The sequence below is a fragment of the Aspergillus chevalieri genome, chromosome 1, assembly GCF_016861735.1.
Source record: "Aspergillus chevalieri M1 DNA, chromosome 1, nearly complete sequence".
Lineage (NCBI taxonomy): Eukaryota > Fungi > Ascomycota > Eurotiomycetes > Eurotiales > Aspergillaceae > Aspergillus > Aspergillus chevalieri.
Genome location: NC_057362.1, coordinates 2,145,248 through 2,161,239, shown reverse-complemented (window position 1 = coordinate 2,161,239; position 15,992 = coordinate 2,145,248). Strand labels below are relative to the sequence as shown.

Sequence of the window (15,992 nt, the reverse complement as noted above, 5' to 3'; positions counted from 1 at the left end):
CTCACACGATACCAAGGGAAGCAACCTCATCTCACCCGACTCATCAACGTCTCAATGCCTACCTCCACAGACAGCTCCGCAGCCTTCGCCTTCGTAGCACTAACCATACTCCTCTCAAAGTCATCCCTAGTCCTCAACACAGCTTCAACCCAGGTAAGCTGCAAATCCCAATACTCCGTCTTGAAGTTCTCATAAACGGCCACGAGTGCGGGTCCCTTATCCGCTTCCAGCAACCGCACAAGCCAATCAACGAGCCTCCACTTCATCTTGATAGTGGCAGCAAAGGAATCCGGGTATTTCTGGAAGAAGGCAAAGACGGTAAGAACGTCGTCCTTGAACTTGTCCGTGTAGGGGTCTTGGGACCGTCGGAACTTGACGCTCTTGTTGCGCACGGAGGACAGGTAGCCGACGAGGAGTTCGTCGGATAACTCCTCGACAAGGATGTCGGTTAGAGAGGGATGCAGGACGGGTGAGTAGTCGACCATGTAGTCTTCGAAAGTGGAGGTGATGCGCTTCATGGCGAAATCGCCGTACCACTTCTGCGTGAAGAACTCGGGGATCGTGCCGCGGAGGTCGACGGCGAAGACCACTTGCACGAACTGGTTCAGGCAGTGGGTACTCAGATCCACATAGCCGTCGCGCAGGGCGTCGAGTTCTGGCATGGCGCGCGAGGCCATGTATTTCGGATCCACATAGGGCTCGAAGTCGTTCTTGAAGCGGGTCAGGTAGCCCAGTTGGCCTGTTTCGTCGTTGTCGTCGATACAGGCAATTTGGTCGTTGGCTACGGCGATTAACCAGTCCTGCAGCAATTGCAGGCCGTCGAGCAGGTCGCCGCCTGGGGCCTTGTATTTGGCACATTCCTCGTCAATGAGTGTCTGCCAGGCTGACTGGCGGCCCTTGAGAACTTGGAACATGGCATCGATGATACCCTCGACGAGATCTGTCCGCGAAGAAGCTCCAGCGGCCATGATCTGCTCATTAAGCATGCGCCACATGTCTGGGAGAGTCCGAGTCCGGAAGTATCCTTCCATATTCGTGTCCAGGGAATCTGGAATCCGCTCGACAAGTCCCTTCGTGTCTGTCGCCTTGATCCGGTCCATCCATTCCCCAACGGCCTTGATGATGACGTTCTGCCATTGTCGAATAAGCTCAGGCTCACGGTCATCGAGAATATTGGGCTGGAGTTCCGTCTGTGCCCAGCCTAACTTCTTCATCTTCTTGTAGTACTTCTCAGACCAATGGATGATCGACAGCAAATTGTCCGCTGGTAGCTCCGGATCATCGATCAGACCAACCAGGAAATCGTGCATCATCCGATGGTAGATATTGGTATAAGTCTCATAGATCCTCCACTTCTTAGGCATAAGTTGCTGCATGCCCTGTTTAACGGTGAAAAGATCGTTGAAGTACCACCGGAAGCTCTTCTCTAAGTTCTCAGGATCATCGAGGAAGCCCTCCTTGGTCGACTCGAATTGGGTCTGCGCATAGAATTCGATGGCCTTGATGAACTTCTCCTTGTAGCCGCGAACGGTCTTGGGACCGATGTTCATGGATTTGAACCGATTTGCCAGATCTTTATGGTCCTTCTGTGCTTCTTGCAATGCGCGCACCGTCTCATCGTTCTTTTCTTCATTTGCAACGACCACTGCTAACCGAACCACCATGCTGTTGTTATCCGACTGCACGAGCGGAATCAAATTCATACACGCGGTTCCCAAATGATCATCAAACCACTCAATAACAGAATCCAGCCCCTGAAAATAATCAATCAGAGTCTCCTCATTACTAGGATCCCCCGCCTTGCGAATCTGATCCATCGCCTCATCACGGAAATCCCTCAGCCGCGAAATCTGCATATGCGCCCGTAACATATTCGGCTGATTCTCCAAATCATCATCATCCTCCGTAAGCAGATTCTCAATCTCAGCAAGATCCGCACTGAAATTCTCCAACCCCTTTTTAATCATCAGTGTGGCCTCGAAATGCCTCTGCATCTTAGCCAGCTTATCGATCTGCGAGAAATCCTCAACGCTCGTCTGCGACTCCGCGCATAGCTTGTCTATCCCCTGCAGTTCATCTTTTGTTTTCACAACCTGTCGCTGGCCCTCTGTTAGGGCGTTGATGCTGCGTTGTACCGTTTCTAGTTGGTCCCGAAGACCCTCGCGGAGGTGTGCGTCGACGGCGGCTTTCTTGCGCGAGTACTCTGCTTTTAGGCCGGTGATTTTGTCGAGGTCTTCTGGGTGCCGTAGGATATCGTCAAGCCGGGGCATGGCCAGCGTGCCATCGGATCCGGCTTCTTGCGCCATTTTGGCAGGTGGTGAAGGGAGGGATCGCGTCAGGGATGGTTATCGACGGCGAGCACGCACGAGTGGCACCAGTGTAAATCCGTAGGTACCACAATGCCATTCAATAATGTAAACAATGCCAAATGATACTAGTGATCAATCGTAAGCTCTCCGACCTTGGGGCAAGACGTCAGTATACACCAGATAACAGTAACCCCAATTCCATAATAGATCCACCTCGCTCCAATTCCAGCAATAATCAAGTCACACAAAGAAAGCACAAATCCAACAAGCAAGGTACCTTCAAAAGAAACTGAGGAGTTCCCTCGTCAGTTGCATACTTTCATTCCTGCAACGTCGAGCGTCCCTCCCGCAAAGACGCCGGCAGAATGGTTTCCACGTGACTTTCCGCCTGCCTGACCGACTGACGATTTTCCGGCTGGAGATCGATTGGTATACACTTCCAGAACCTCCGTACTCCGGCACGATAACGAGTTGCGATCATTGGACGGGCGAAAGAATTGAGAACATCCAAGTCTCTTGTGTATAGCGAATTGCGTTCTTTACAGGCCAGAGGACAGACATTGAACCCACCCGTATCCTTGAATCCTCCCGCATTGCGCTTCCACCGAATAACGAAACCTCGAATCCAAGAGAATCTGCGAAAGAAAAGACCAGGACTACACTACATCAACTCGCAATCTCGCATCATCCCTCTCAAACCGGGTCCAAAAGCCAATCCTTAAGATCCACCTCCCGCAGCCCACAACAACCAATATCCCACCACCACTACTCTATACCAATCTTTCAATAAACCAAACAAACCAAAATGGCCTTCTTCCGCATAACACTCCTCCGCTCCGCAATCGGTCTCCCCCGCCGAACAACAGACGTCCTCAAAGCCCTTGGCCTCAAAAAGCGCATGGCAACCGTCTTCCACCCCGTCTCGCAGTCCGTCGCAGGTCAGGTCATGAAGGTCAAGGAGCTCGTTGACGTGCAGGAGGTCGACAGGCGCTTAACCAAGCAGGAAGTGCATCTGGAGCGGAAACCGGATCCGGGTTATTATGTTGAGAAGAGAGGGAATGCGGAGTTTGTGGAGCAGACGAGGGAGTAGAGAAGTACGAGGCAGCAGGATCTTGCTTTCTTCCTCTACTTGATTGTTGCTGTTTTTGGTTGTTTTTGATACCTGATACGTTGCAGTCTAAAGACAGACTCGGACAATGACATGGGCATTTCGATCACGCCTATTGTCGACGGATTTCTTACCAGGCACTGTATTATACATATTGCATTTGCGCATGTTTTATTAGTACGAAGAATGTTTAAGTTGACATGGTTTATATCATGAAAAAAATTAAATGAATTTTGGCAGACGTACTATATACTAAAGCTGTGCCCGCACCCATGCCATTAACGCCCGCGAGTATGTGTTCAGTCTGGACCCTCTCGCAAAAAGCTTTAAGCCCATTATGGACAAATTCTTATACACAAGAAAGAAGAGGTAAACAATAAAAGTACAGTTTCTTTCAACAAGATAAGACCACGCTTAGACCTTGTACAACGTGTCGAGGAAGCCTTCAGCAAGGCGGTTGACGATGCTCTTGTCTGGCATACTGCCAGCCACTCCGTACAGGGCAGCAGTGTCTCCACGTTGGATGGCATAGGACTTCCCTTGTCTCTTCCGCTCCTCAGCCTTCTCCAGTTCTTTCTCGACAACCTCAACCACATCGGTGATGAGTTGGTCAACAGCAGACGCCGTGGGAACAGTGAAGGCCACGTGGATTGCCGCAGGCGTTTGGAGAGCATTGAGATGCCATCCCTTGGAGGATAAGTCATCTGCAATGTCGTAGATATCAATGCCTCCGTTCTTGCTTTGGAAGGCGACGACGCTAACCATGGGATCACCAACAACCTCGATGTTTTGGGACAGAACTGGGTGCTCCTTGATAGTCAATTCAAACTTCTTTGCGGCTCCGACGATGTCGAGGCAGCTCTTGATGTACCCGGACTCGCCAACGTTCACCAAACTAGCCCAGCAACCTGCAATGAGAGCACCGGGTCGGGATCCCGCCACGGAGGGAGAGGCGTAGACACCACCGGACCAATCAGGGTAGATGAAATACTGGTGGCTGCGATAGGTGCGGTTCTTGTACAAAAGCACAGAGTTTCCTTTTGGCGCGAACCCGTATTTGTGAGTGTCCACACTGATGCTGGTAACACCGGGTTGGCGGAAGTCAAATCCTCCTTCCTCTTCGTAAGGCTCCGGGAAGCCAGCCCTCTTCAGGAATGCGATGACAAAGGAGCCCAAGCAACAGTCCACATGGAGCGGGATCTCATATGAGTTGGCGAGGCGAGACAGTGCAGGAATATCATCGACAATACCATGAGGAAAGTTAGGAGCAGAACCAACAAGCAAGACAGTGTTCGGGTTGATCAGCCGGCGAACGGCAGCAATGTCAACCTTGTAGTCAGGAGCCGGGCATGGAACACGGTGGAGCTTGATTCCAAAGTAATGGGAGGCCTTGATAAACGCAGCGTGAGCAGTATCGGGGATAATCCTATTAGTTGTCAGTAACCCTTTTTGGTTTAATTATATCAAGAACTAGAACTCACATCTCAGGCTCTCTGATACCGCGTTCAGTGTACCCCTTTTGCCGAGCTGCCAAGCAGGCCATAATAATGGATTCCGTGCCGCCACTGGTAGTGACACCGGCACCGTCTGAAGGAGCATTAAACAGAGACAAGACCTAAAGGGGCAAAATATGAGTTCGTATCCGTTTCCCCTGATAATAGAATGAGCCATGCACGTACCATAGAAACAACCTCTGCTTCCATCTTACGAACACCAGGGAACACATCAGGATGAATCGGGTTCGCGACACCAAACCGGCCAAAGGCATCAGCCTGGAGCTTCAACAGATCATCACCACCGTGATACACGGCACCACTGACACGGCCATCTTCCCAGCGTGTATGTTCCAAGTTTGCGAGTTTCTCGAGTTCTGCGCGAACCTGCTCGGCTGACCATCCTTCCTTGGGCAAAGCTAGGTACCGTGTGACGTCGGGGCCGCTCGCAACGAGTTTCTTTTCCAGACCTTCGATAGCCGTGGTCACCTGCTTGTCGACCTGACCTTTGACGCCGGGAGAGCGGAGGAAAATGGAGTAACAGAAGAGACGGACTGCGGCGTAGACGTTGCGGATGCTGCCAAAGATGCCGTAGCCGCGTACCGAGTAGAAAGTCTTGCGGGCATATCGGAAAACGAAAAGGATGAAAATGATGTTCCGGATACTGCGTACAGGCTCAGAGTTAGTAAAGGCCACAGCGAGGATCGTAATATGTGGAGTGTGAGTCATGTACAGATCCAAGTTCAACAGTTGCACGTTGGAAACCCGGGTGAAGCCAAGCAGTCTATTCTGCAAGCCCACCGGGAAAACCGACGAAGCCATCACGGTGTATTAACCGATCGCAGGGTATTACCAATAGAGGAATGATAGAGTAAAAAATGCGAAAATCAAAGTAGGGTCGATTCCTAGGGAAAAGCGAGTGGTGGAGAGAAGAGGAGAGAGGAGAGTCGGGAGTTCGCAGGAGGTCGACTTACACTTGAGGGATGCGCCTGCCTCGGTTGCAATCACCGAATCGAGTAATAGAATTTGATGCCTCATTATTGAGGCTACATTTCTATCAATAACGTAACTAAGTTAACTAACTACTGTAATTAACTACAAGCACGTAGATCATGCTCAACCACGTAGTCCCGTAGATGTGTACTATGAACATGTATTTTCTAGCTACATCTGAAATTTGATATTCATGCTTGGACCCCACAGGGACCGTACACCCGATCAACCGACAATCCATCCAGCTTGTGAGTAACCACTCTTCCATTTTTCAGAAGACCAACCATACTATCATGAATGCGATCCAAGATGGCAATCAAGCGGATTAGCATTCAGAACAAGCAAGTCTGCGATGCTCACCGTCTTGACGCAACCCAATTTGCCCTCCATTCCGATGTACTTGGCTGCGTTGACAGTGGCCGACTTCAAAACTTCTCCGGCGCTCAGCACCTGTGCCCGGATGGGGAACTCCCCGTTCTGCATGATACGAAAGCCAGCTAGCAGATCTGACCCATAACACATAGTCACACCAGCGTCACTGAGGATTTCCAACGCACCAAGACTACCTTTGAGAATCACCTGGTTCTTTCTTTGGCTGAACTCGTCGAGGAAATGGGAAGAAGCAGGCTGTATCATGGCATTGTAGGTCACTAACGTGGGAGTGAAAACAACACCTCTTTCTTTGCAGTACTCGGCTGTCTCGCGTCAATGAAATTTCCGTGTTCGATGCCACGAACCCCGTTGTCGACAGCGTGTCGGATGGATTCAACAGTGTAGACATCCGCTGTGACATGTCTTGGAATACGCCGCTGTCGTGGTGGTAGCTCGAATCTCCTCCGCCGTGAACTGTAACATATCAAGGCCAGCTGTCGGTGTAGCAACACCCCCGCCACACATGATCTTGATGAAATCTGCTCCCTGGTGCAGTTCATCGCGAACGGCATTCAAACATTCGGGAACCCCAACACACACTCGAGCTAAGGATGGAGAATGTCCTCCGCAGCGTTTGTGCTCACTTTCCGGGTAACTTCCACGGAAATCACCATGTCCACCGGTCTGTGAGAGAGCCTTTCCCGCGATGAAGAGGCGAGGGCCCGGGATGAGTCCCTCCGCGATAGCTTCACGGAGAGCGGTATCAGCGCCTCCAGTATCGCGTACGATGGTGAAGCCGTGCAGAAGCATTTCCCGTACAATATATGTAACTTATACGTACCTGTTTTTCTAGAGCGACCGAACTTTCCCCTTCTGGACGCCGCCGCTTTAACGAGGGTACTCAAGGGCTTGCTCAGTGAGTATTTCACATCACGGATGGCCGCTCACTGAGTGCTCAGTGCCACCGTCAACACGCTCTACTTCATAGGCTACTGCGTTGGATGCATCGCAGCGCCTCAACTCTGGAAATCGAACGCAGCTCCTCGGTATTTTGAGGGTGTTGTTACTGCCATTATGACTTCGTGTCTTCTCGTCCCTGTGATGGGATTGTATTGGTTTCTGTGCTGGAGAGAGAATCGACGGCGGGATAAAGGGAGACATCTGTCTGCTGGTAGAGAGTATAGGGATGGGGAGGATATTACGGATATCCAGGATTCGCTTTCTAGGTACAGTTACTAGGTAGCAGATACGGGGTGTAATTAATTCTGGTAGTCTCTTTGGTCCCGTATCGGTACCCTAATTTCGATGGAATCCGCCGCTTCTCGTGATAGGCATGAGCTATTCTACCTTCTATCTCAATAGAGCCTTGAATTTAAAAGAAGTAACGATTATATGAGGCCATCTTGACTTTAAAACCCAGCCCCTGGTTCTACGAGTATTAGAGTATCCATAAAACATGATATTGAAAATGCTATATAGCCACTCAAAACCTGCTATATACAGGATAGATAAGAGCCTCTTTGAACATCAGTCTCTCTTGTGTGGTTTGTCGTTTTGAATTCCTTTGTCTCATTCTTTTATGACCATCTTGAAGACTTTTATAACTCCCCATCCCCGTTAAATACACAATGGAATATACCCAGAACACATAAAGCATCAAATCATCAGAAATCACATCTCTCCCTAGACGGAGAGTCGCTGGGAGCGCAATACATGTCCAAAAAAAAAAAAAAAGGCAAAAGGAAATGAAACCAGACATGAAAATGGATATGACAAATGAAAAAGAAAAAAAAATGCAATATAAAGAAAAAGAAAATGGTGTTGACTTTACCACTTTAGGCGGTATTACCTTGCGCGGCCAATTCCTTCTCCTTGGCAGCAAGCTGAGCCTGCTCCTCAGCAGTCAGGTCCAGGAGAGGGTTGTTCTCACCCGACTTGATGTTGCGGTAGTACGCACGGATGATGCTGTCAGCATCATCGACAGCGATGGGCCGGATGTCAGCAAGGGCCTTGATCTTGAAGGTGCATTCCTTGTACTGGTTGTCGGTCATCTCGATGTTGAGCTGCTGGGCACGCGACTTGATGGCGTTCCAGCCGGTCAGACGAGAAGCGAAGTGAACGTAGCGGGACATGCCAAAGTCGGCGGGGTTGATGATCTCGTAGGTGCTGGGGTTGTTCAGGATGGCCTTGGCGTGGATACCAGCCTTGTGGGTGAAGGCACAGAAACCAGTGATGTAGTTGTTGAAGGGGATGTTGACCTCAACGGCCTCAGCAACGAGGTCCTCGATGTCCTTGAGCTTCTCGAGCTTGTACTTGCTCTTGACGTAGTCGCGGTCGGCAACCATCATACGGGCCATCAGACCACCGAGAGGGGTGATACCGTTACGCTCACCAATACCGAGGACCGAGGTGTCAATGTGAGTGGCACCGGCCTCGAGAGCGCAGTAGGCGTTGGCGATAGCGCATCCAGTGTCATTGTGGAAGTGAGTTTCAATGTCACAACTGACAACACCTCTCAGAACACGGACAAGCTCGTAGACCTGGCGGGGAGACGCGCAACCGACGGTGTCGGCAATACCGACACGGTTGACACCAACCTTGTCGACAGCAGAGTAGATGGAGAGGAGGTCAACGAGGTCCGAACGGAACGAGTCCTCAGAGGAGAAACGGATCTCAATGCCCTTGGACTTGACGAACTCGATGACTTCGATGGCGGCGTTCTTGATGTAGGTCATGTCCTTACCGTGAGAGTGCTCACGGAGGTAGGACGAAGTACCAATAACGACGTCACTGAACATCATTAACTATCAATGTCTAAGCGGCTAGTGTACCAAGACTTACACTCCGTCAACGCCAGTCTCGACAGCGATCCTAGCATCATCCATGTGGCAACGGATGTGGGTGAGAATCTGCATCACCGTTAAGACACGTCTCAAACGACATTGAATGCCAGACTGTAAAAGCATACCTTGGCCTTCAAACCGAGCTTGCAAATAGCCTCGCAGTCAAGTCTCGACTGCTCCGAAGCACAAGGGCTGGTAAGCTCGATCTACAGAGTAACAGGTCAGCTCAATCCATCTCAAGCCACTCGCGCCGCATATCTCCCAAAAAAAAAAAAAAAAAACTCACGTAGTCAACACCAAAGTCATCGAGAGCCTTGGCGATCTGAATCTTCTTCTCTGTATCAAAGAAGGCGTTGGCAAACTGCTCACCCTCACGGAGGGTGCTCTCAATGATCTGGAACCGCGAGACGTTGCTCAGGAAGTCGGTAACAGCAGCATTGTGGCCGTAGGGATTACGAGCGCTGGAGGGGTGAGGGTTTTGGCGAGTCTCAACGCCGGTGAAGCCGGGGTGCGAGGAGGCATCTAAATTTTTTCGGCGCATCGGTTAGCTGAAGTACCACACCTCCAAAGATAGGAGTCTATCCATACCACCGTTGACGCGCTCGTTCACACCAATAGCACCGGGACCATTGGCACCATTGGCGTGCCCATTGGGCTCGTGGTCTGCACCGGGACACATTGTGTTGTAGAAGTGTAGTGGGTAGGGGAAGTATAGGGTGGGAGAGATCAACGTTCTGGGTAGAGAAAAGAAACAACGGAGAAGTCGAAATGAATCACAATCGACGACTTTCGAAATAGTTTAAATAATAGAAATGGTAATCGCAACTCGCTAGCGACGAGGAAGAGTCACCGGCCGGACGAGAAGAAAAAGAGGGTCAAGTTTAAAAAAGGCGGGCGGTCTGAGTGCGGCAAATGCGAAAATTTCAGCGCCGTGTGGGGAGTCTCTAATTCTGCGCTTCAGCTCAGTGAGTCATTGCTCTCTTTGGTTTACGTTCTTAAACACAGTAGTGTACGTACTCCGTACTTTTATTTCTCTACTGCTACTACGTCTGCTCAGTATGTCCGAAAAGTACAATTCTATCGAGTCATGTGGCTGCACGTGATTTTCACCTGAAAAGTATTGCCACTCGAGATGTCCTAAAACCCCGTACATCTTTAATCTTCTAGTCTCCTCCTGAATAAAATAAATAGTATAGCAGCACGTAGTATAGTATCGGCATCAGTATTCATTGTATTGCATTGACATATCACAGCGCCGTATATACTAATAAATGGCCAGCCCTCATTCGGACAACCGAAAACGATGACCGACATCGGCCTCGGGGTTGCTTATATACCAATTGTGTCCACCGCGAGATGAACGCAGCACAGCACTTGGGCTGTTCTGGAACATAGCCTCAGTTATCCTGTGGCCGAGCAGCGGTCTCGCCTTCAAAACATTGGTAATCGATCAACAGGCAGATGCCCATGGTTATTCTTCATTTCTCCTCAGAAAATCACAGTAACCCCGCTATTGCACCCAAGACCGACGTCATGGCTTGCCCACCGCCCGCACGGTAATGGCATTTTCCGCGTCTCTTGTTGGTCAACTATCACAGCGGAGGTACGGAATACTATATGTAGAAAGGAGTCAATTCTGCTTCATTCGCTAGGAATATTCTCTCGCAATGTTGAGACTTCGATACCGTACAATCACAAAGATCACAAACGAAAACAGGGCTATCAGAAAAAGAGCGCTCAAGTCGTCTCGACAACAACCTGATCGTCAAACCATCAATCATCCAACCCGTTCAAACCATACTCAACATTCGTCTTTCTGAGCATATCAAACCCAAGGGCCCTAGGATCTCAAGATTTACTCCAGCTCTTGAGCTTTGCAACTCGCGAGCCGAACCCATAGTTTCCAGACCGGTACAGGTCGTGATATAGATCAGAGTCTGCAATCTCCGACATGTCTTCGTCAGCGTCAGAATACTTCTTCAGGGCAGCGTCCGCATCGCCGTCCATCGACTGTCTGCTTCGTCCTAGACGCTCATTCCGCGATTTTCCAATTCCATAGCCTTTGCCTCTAGACCCCTTGGCATGTGCGACTCCGATCTGTCTGCTTCTCCGCATTCCAAAGAACAGGCCAGCGACGATGAGGACCACCACTCCCACGCTGACCGGCAAGCCGATGATCAATGCCAGCCTATTGAACGGCAGGGGAGGCGGGGGCTTGTAATGTTCCTTTGGTTTCGGATGGAGCACAACAGTCGGCCCTTGTCGAGCACGAGCTCTCCGGTCCGAGGTTGAATCCAGCTCGATGATGTAGAGGGTCAATTCGTTGTGTGGCTTACCCTGGAGCCATTCTTTGCGCATGCGAAGGGGGATGTATCCATAACTGTTGTCTGTTCTCTCCGAAGTGAAAGCCGAATCTCCTTCGGTGGAATTGGGGTATCGCAATTCGATCGTGATCGTAGCGTTCAACGGGTAGAAGTCGGCGTTCCAGGTGACATAGTAAGTCGCATCCACTATGACATCCGCTCCATTGTGTGGTAGACAGAAGGGCGAGAACGTGCCATTATGATAAGTACAGACGGGAAAGTCGCCGGCAGAAGTGATGTTGCGTGTGGCTGTATCGTTCAATACCATCTTGTTCGTATACTTGATCTCTGCTCAGGGTGTCAGCTATACGTTCACGTGAAGCTGGTGGGCAAATCCAGCTGCTGACCACCAAGGGATTCATCCACGACGTTCTTCTTCAAAGCAGCACCAAAGCTGGTCTGTATCATCGCTGCAACAACGAGAGCAACCGGTAGCCATCTAGCGGGCAGGAACCGGGACAACCGCATTTTGGCGTGACGTTCGCAGCGGGGAATCCGAAGGGACAACTTGCTGATGCTGAGTAAATGCGTGTGCTAATAGCAATGCCAGTTAAAAGATGGATGCTAATGAGCAGGGGATATTCGGATGAGGAAAGTTAGGTAGACGAAGAAAAATGAAACAGATAGATTGGTTTTTGAGGGGTGACAGTCCTCGATAGGAAGGTGCAAGGAAGTTACGTTGGACATTGTCGAAACGGGAAGCTCCCACCCTGATGGGGAAATCACATATTGAACAGCCTTCTCAAGTCGTGCCTTCCTTGCAATACATCTTGGTCCGGGTTAAGTTATGGCACGGAATAGAGGACATATATCCGGTACGTATTGTTCTAAAGATCTGGCGCCAAGAATAGGGCTTCGATGGCGGGTGTGATCCACAGGTTATTGGTGCAAATCGAGCTCTACAGCAATCCTCCATGTCTTCCGGTCTGTATGAGTTTAGAAAGCAAGATAACCTCCTTTTCTCGTAGCCTCGCGCAGTCAGTACTCGAGTTCACGTATATATTTTGGTTCGTTGGAAAAAGGCCTGTGACATGACCAACACCCGTGCTCTTTTTGTTTTATATTTCCCCCCTGTTATTCGTCTTATTGTCTTTTTGCCTGTTGGTACAAATAAATTACCAACGGTCTGGTTTCTGTTTCTTTTCTTTGCTCCGGTTGTTTCGGTATTAACCTCTTAGAATAAATATTGCAACAATATACTCCGACTTTCGGTCGATTGGCCCAGTGGTTAAGGCGCCCGTCTTACACACGGGAGATCATGGGTTCGATCCCCATATTGGCCATAACGAGATTTTTTATTTTTTTTATTTTTATTTTTGTCGTTTGCTCCATTTAGCTTCAGGTTTCTTTTATAGTCCTTTTTACAATCGCACTCACTAGTTGGTTCTAGTCTCTATCCAGTGACTTAGATATGCTACAATGGTTTCTGTCTTCATCCAGCGCAGATACACAGAGTTGACGGCCATGCAAGGAATGATGCCGTTTCAACATTGTACGTAGGAGACAGCCAATCTGACGTTTGACTTTTACCGGTTCTTCTCTACATCGTATCACTAGAATAATTCTGGCAACAAGTTGGCGTGAAATTCGAAGAGTGTCTCATAAGGAATGGCCACCGGAATCGCGATTAGCAGCCTAGGGCACCAATGGAAACACTCAACAGGACCCCGAATATTATGGAAAGCACACGTTCCAGAAAAGAGAAAGAAAAGAGCGTTATCGATAAAAACAAGCCTGCAGAGCATAGGCGCATACCTGATTGAGTAGGAGTAAATAATCACCACCGGACACGTGCCCGAATCTCCTTGCCGGCGCTTCGGCCAAGTGTCGTCAACTGTCGACAACAGAAACATACATATTCTCTCCGTCCTACCTCTACCTCGCTCCGCACCTGCTGTCCGTACTTTGGCCCTTTTTCAACTTGTTTAGCCCTCTTCAAAGTGCGCATATTTAATCCAATCCAGGTAAGTGCTGTTTTTATTAATTTTGGTGATGGAAATCGATGTTCCCCCCCCCTTTATTTCCCCCCTTTATTTTCCCCCGGAGAATATCATTGTTGGTCTGTGGCTGACCCGGACGCGTCGCTTTTACTAGCACCATGCGCTTCACTCCGTTAATTGCTATCCTCCCCGCGCTTGCTGCGGCGCAAGAGCAGGTCCCTCTGGGAGATCGTGTGCAGGGTTGGTTCAACAAGGCCAAGAATTACCTCCCTACCGCGACTCCCGTGGTGCCCGTTGAGAAGGTGGTCGAGCAGAAGGTCCAGGAGAAGGCTGTCACCACGGTCAACCTTACAAACTGGCAAGCCACCCTTGAACCGTCGGGGGCAGCTCAGGAATGGCTTGTATTCGTGACTGGAGGAAACAAGACTTGCTTTGGCCGTTGTGAGCGCGCCAACAAGGCGTTCAACGTGAGTGACATTGCAGAAAATCAAGGGGTGCGACAATAAAGATCGCTGACTCTTTCGGCTATTAGGAATCCGTCCTCTTGTTTTCCGCTGACCCTACCGCGCCCAATCTCGGTTATTTGGACTGCGAGGCCAACCAGGTTCTCTGCTCTGCCTGGGTCGCCGGCGCACCTAGCCTTTGGCACTTCCAGGTCCCCCAGGCTCAGGAGGGACCCGAGCGCCCCAACACTCCTCTTCACATCGTCCGCCTGAACTCTACTACCGTTACCGCCGACACCATCTACGAAGTCCACTCCAAGAAGACTTACCAGGATGTTCCCGCTTACGAGGGTGCTATGCACCCGACGGACGGCTGGGTTGCCCAGAATGGACTCATCGTTCCACTAGGCTACGGTATCTACGCTTTCAGCTTGATTCCTCAATGGCTTTTCATGGTCCTCATCAGTTTCGTCAGCCGCTCTATGATGTAAGTTTGGTTGTCATTGCTTACTCTGTTCGTGGTGCTAACTTTTAGTTCTAGGAGCCGTCGACTTGGAAACCAAAACCAGGCACCCGCCCCCGCCCAAGCGAACTAGGCGCATTCTGAATAGGTGTTGAAGTTTTGTTGCTTTTTGCTTTACAGTTTTAGGGATGTATATAACGAACAGCAATAACACGCTTGGTCATGCCTATTTTTTAGCGGTCGTGGGAAATACGGAATACGTTATAATAATCATTGGATAATAATAAAAGAGCGCATTATATTGTTGCTCGTATCAATCCCATCAAAAATTGCCATAGAGCATGTAAATCAGCGGCGTTTTGAGTTCTAGCAGTGGTGCAGATCTGCCAGAGAACATTCGGCGGAGAACAGCTCCCGCAGCTGCAGGAAAAAAAAAAAAAGCAGCTCCTCACGTCTATCACACGCTCTACGCCCTTCCACACACATCCCTACCCTCCACGAACCCAATCGAGAACAAAATAACAGGAAAAAATGGCCGAACTCGAACGCCTCCCTCCCTCCACAACCGCGTACGTGATTGCAACCGCCATCCTCGCCGGCGTGACAGGCTACTTCGTCGGGCAAGGGTCCTCGCTCCGACTCTTCTCGGGTGAAAAAGAAGGATGGCCGAATAGCTACAATGTGAAGGTTCATAAGGATTCGTCGGATGAAGACTACGAGGACAACGAAGAAGAAGATGAAGAGGATAGTGAGGAAGAAGAGCAGGGCGAATTGGGCAATTTCGGCGACGAGGAAGAGGTTAAGCTGGTTCTTGTTGTCCGGACGGATTTGGGTATGACCAAGGGTATGTTCCTTCCCCCCCTTACTACTTAATGTGAAGATTCAATACTGATAATTGGCAAATGCTACAGGTAAAATCGCCGCCCAATGTTCCCACGCAACCCTCGCCTGCTACAAATACTTCCTCTCGCATGCCCCTGAATCCCCCATCTTGCGCCGCTGGGAACGCGAAGGACAAGCCAAGATTGCCTTACAGATTAAAGGAGAGGATGAGTTGCAGCTGCTCCAGGCGCAGGCGATTAGCCTTGGTCTCTGTGCGCGTGTGATCCAGGATGCTGGACGGACGCAGATTGCGAGTGGGAGTCGGACAGTGTTAGGTGTTCTGGGGCCGAAGAGTGTGGTTGATAATGTGACGGGGCATTTGAAGTTGTTGTAAATACTTCTTGATGGGCTTAATGAGTGATGAGAGACGATACTCATGGCATGTATAGGATTATGTTGGTACGATCCTGATGTTGGTACGATCAGTCTTGTTTATTATTGAGCGCGAATCAAAGTACTTTTATTGTACAGAAAGAGACGCAACACAAGAGCTTCCTAGAATCTCCAACATGAGTTCCCGTTTCTACTACAAGACAACACGAGGTGTTCTACAAACAACATCATAAGAAAAAAAAGCAGGTATGTTGGCTTGTCATGGTTTTTCCCTAACTTCACCAGCCGACGGCCTCAGCGAAGGGATCAGGAATATGACGCCGCCAGCACGCAGGCTCTCCAGCCGAGTTCACCAAAAGGGAGCTCAAGACCAGAGTGAACACCTGAAGCTGGCATTTAATCTGAGATCTGTCGACCGGATTGCCAAAAAACCATCCACACAAAATGTGA

At 49.8% G+C, this 15,992-nt stretch overlaps 9 protein-coding genes and 1 non-coding gene across 10 annotated transcripts; 4 read left to right on the top strand and 6 right to left on the bottom strand.

Moving 5' to 3' along the window:
• Nucleotides 1-26: 26 nt before the first annotated feature.
• On the bottom strand, nucleotides 27-2,306 carry SEC6 (SNARE-binding exocyst subunit SEC6; the record flags this gene model as incomplete). The annotated part of the gene is made up of 1 exon (XM_043283108.1): nucleotides 27-2,306. The coding sequence occupies one exon, from the start codon at nucleotides 2,304-2,306 to the stop codon at nucleotides 27-29; it is 2,280 nt and encodes a 759-aa protein (XP_043131903.1).
• Nucleotides 2,307-3,114: 808 nt separating this feature from the next.
• MRPL33 (mitochondrial 54S ribosomal protein uL30m) lies at nucleotides 3,115-3,399 on the top strand (the record flags this gene model as incomplete). Its single annotated transcript, XM_043283097.1, has 1 exon — nucleotides 3,115-3,399. One exon carries the CDS (start codon nucleotides 3,115-3,117, stop codon nucleotides 3,397-3,399), a length of 285 nt encoding a protein of 94 aa, XP_043131902.1.
• Nucleotides 3,400-3,831: 432 nt separating this feature from the next.
• On the bottom strand, nucleotides 3,832-5,732 carry ACHE_10781S (sphinganine-1-phosphate aldolase DPL1; the record flags this gene model as incomplete). Its single annotated transcript, XM_043283086.1, has 4 exons — nucleotides 3,832-4,843; nucleotides 4,899-5,032; nucleotides 5,097-5,574; nucleotides 5,644-5,732. The coding sequence occupies 4 exons, from the start codon at nucleotides 5,730-5,732 to the stop codon at nucleotides 3,832-3,834; spliced, it is 1,713 nt and encodes a 570-aa protein (XP_043131901.1).
• A 462-nt stretch (nucleotides 5,733-6,194) lies between these two features.
• Nucleotides 6,195-6,539, bottom strand: ACHE_10780S (uncharacterized protein; the record flags this gene model as incomplete). Its single annotated transcript, XM_043283075.1, has 1 exon — nucleotides 6,195-6,539. The coding sequence occupies one exon, from the start codon at nucleotides 6,537-6,539 to the stop codon at nucleotides 6,195-6,197; it is 345 nt and encodes a 114-aa protein (XP_043131900.1).
• A 129-nt stretch (nucleotides 6,540-6,668) lies between these two features.
• Nucleotides 6,669-7,085, bottom strand: ACHE_10779S (uncharacterized protein; the record flags this gene model as incomplete). The annotated part of the gene is made up of 1 exon (XM_043283063.1): nucleotides 6,669-7,085. The coding sequence occupies one exon, from the start codon at nucleotides 7,083-7,085 to the stop codon at nucleotides 6,669-6,671; it is 417 nt and encodes a 138-aa protein (XP_043131899.1).
• Nucleotides 7,086-8,110: 1,025 nt separating this feature from the next.
• On the bottom strand, nucleotides 8,111-9,797 carry hcsA (homocitrate synthase; the record flags this gene model as incomplete). The annotated part of the gene is made up of 5 exons (XM_043283052.1): nucleotides 8,111-9,065; nucleotides 9,117-9,184; nucleotides 9,244-9,324; nucleotides 9,405-9,640; nucleotides 9,707-9,797. The coding sequence occupies 5 exons, from the start codon at nucleotides 9,795-9,797 to the stop codon at nucleotides 8,111-8,113; spliced, it is 1,431 nt and encodes a 476-aa protein (XP_043131898.1).
• Nucleotides 9,798-10,966: 1,169 nt separating this feature from the next.
• ACHE_10777S (DUF4448 domain-containing protein) lies at nucleotides 10,967-11,949 on the bottom strand (the record flags this gene model as incomplete). Its single annotated transcript, XM_043283041.1, has 2 exons — nucleotides 10,967-11,769; nucleotides 11,829-11,949. The coding sequence occupies 2 exons, from the start codon at nucleotides 11,947-11,949 to the stop codon at nucleotides 10,967-10,969; spliced, it is 924 nt and encodes a 307-aa protein (XP_043131897.1).
• Nucleotides 11,950-12,691: 742 nt separating this feature from the next.
• Nucleotides 12,692-12,764, top strand: ACHE_t10011A. The gene has a single exon. It is a non-coding gene; the product is annotated as a tRNA-Val (tRNA).
• An 815-nt stretch (nucleotides 12,765-13,579) lies between these two features.
• On the top strand, nucleotides 13,580-14,460 carry ACHE_10776A (uncharacterized protein; the record flags this gene model as incomplete). The annotated part of the gene is made up of 3 exons (XM_043283030.1): nucleotides 13,580-13,888; nucleotides 13,954-14,351; nucleotides 14,406-14,460. 3 exons carry the CDS (start codon nucleotides 13,580-13,582, stop codon nucleotides 14,458-14,460), a joined length of 762 nt encoding a protein of 253 aa, XP_043131896.1.
• Nucleotides 14,461-14,858: 398 nt separating this feature from the next.
• Nucleotides 14,859-15,543, top strand: ACHE_10775A (aminoacyl-tRNA hydrolase PTH2; the record flags this gene model as incomplete). The annotated part of the gene is made up of 2 exons (XM_043283019.1): nucleotides 14,859-15,171; nucleotides 15,239-15,543. 2 exons carry the CDS (start codon nucleotides 14,859-14,861, stop codon nucleotides 15,541-15,543), a joined length of 618 nt encoding a protein of 205 aa, XP_043131895.1.
• Nucleotides 15,544-15,992: the final 449 nt, after the last annotated feature.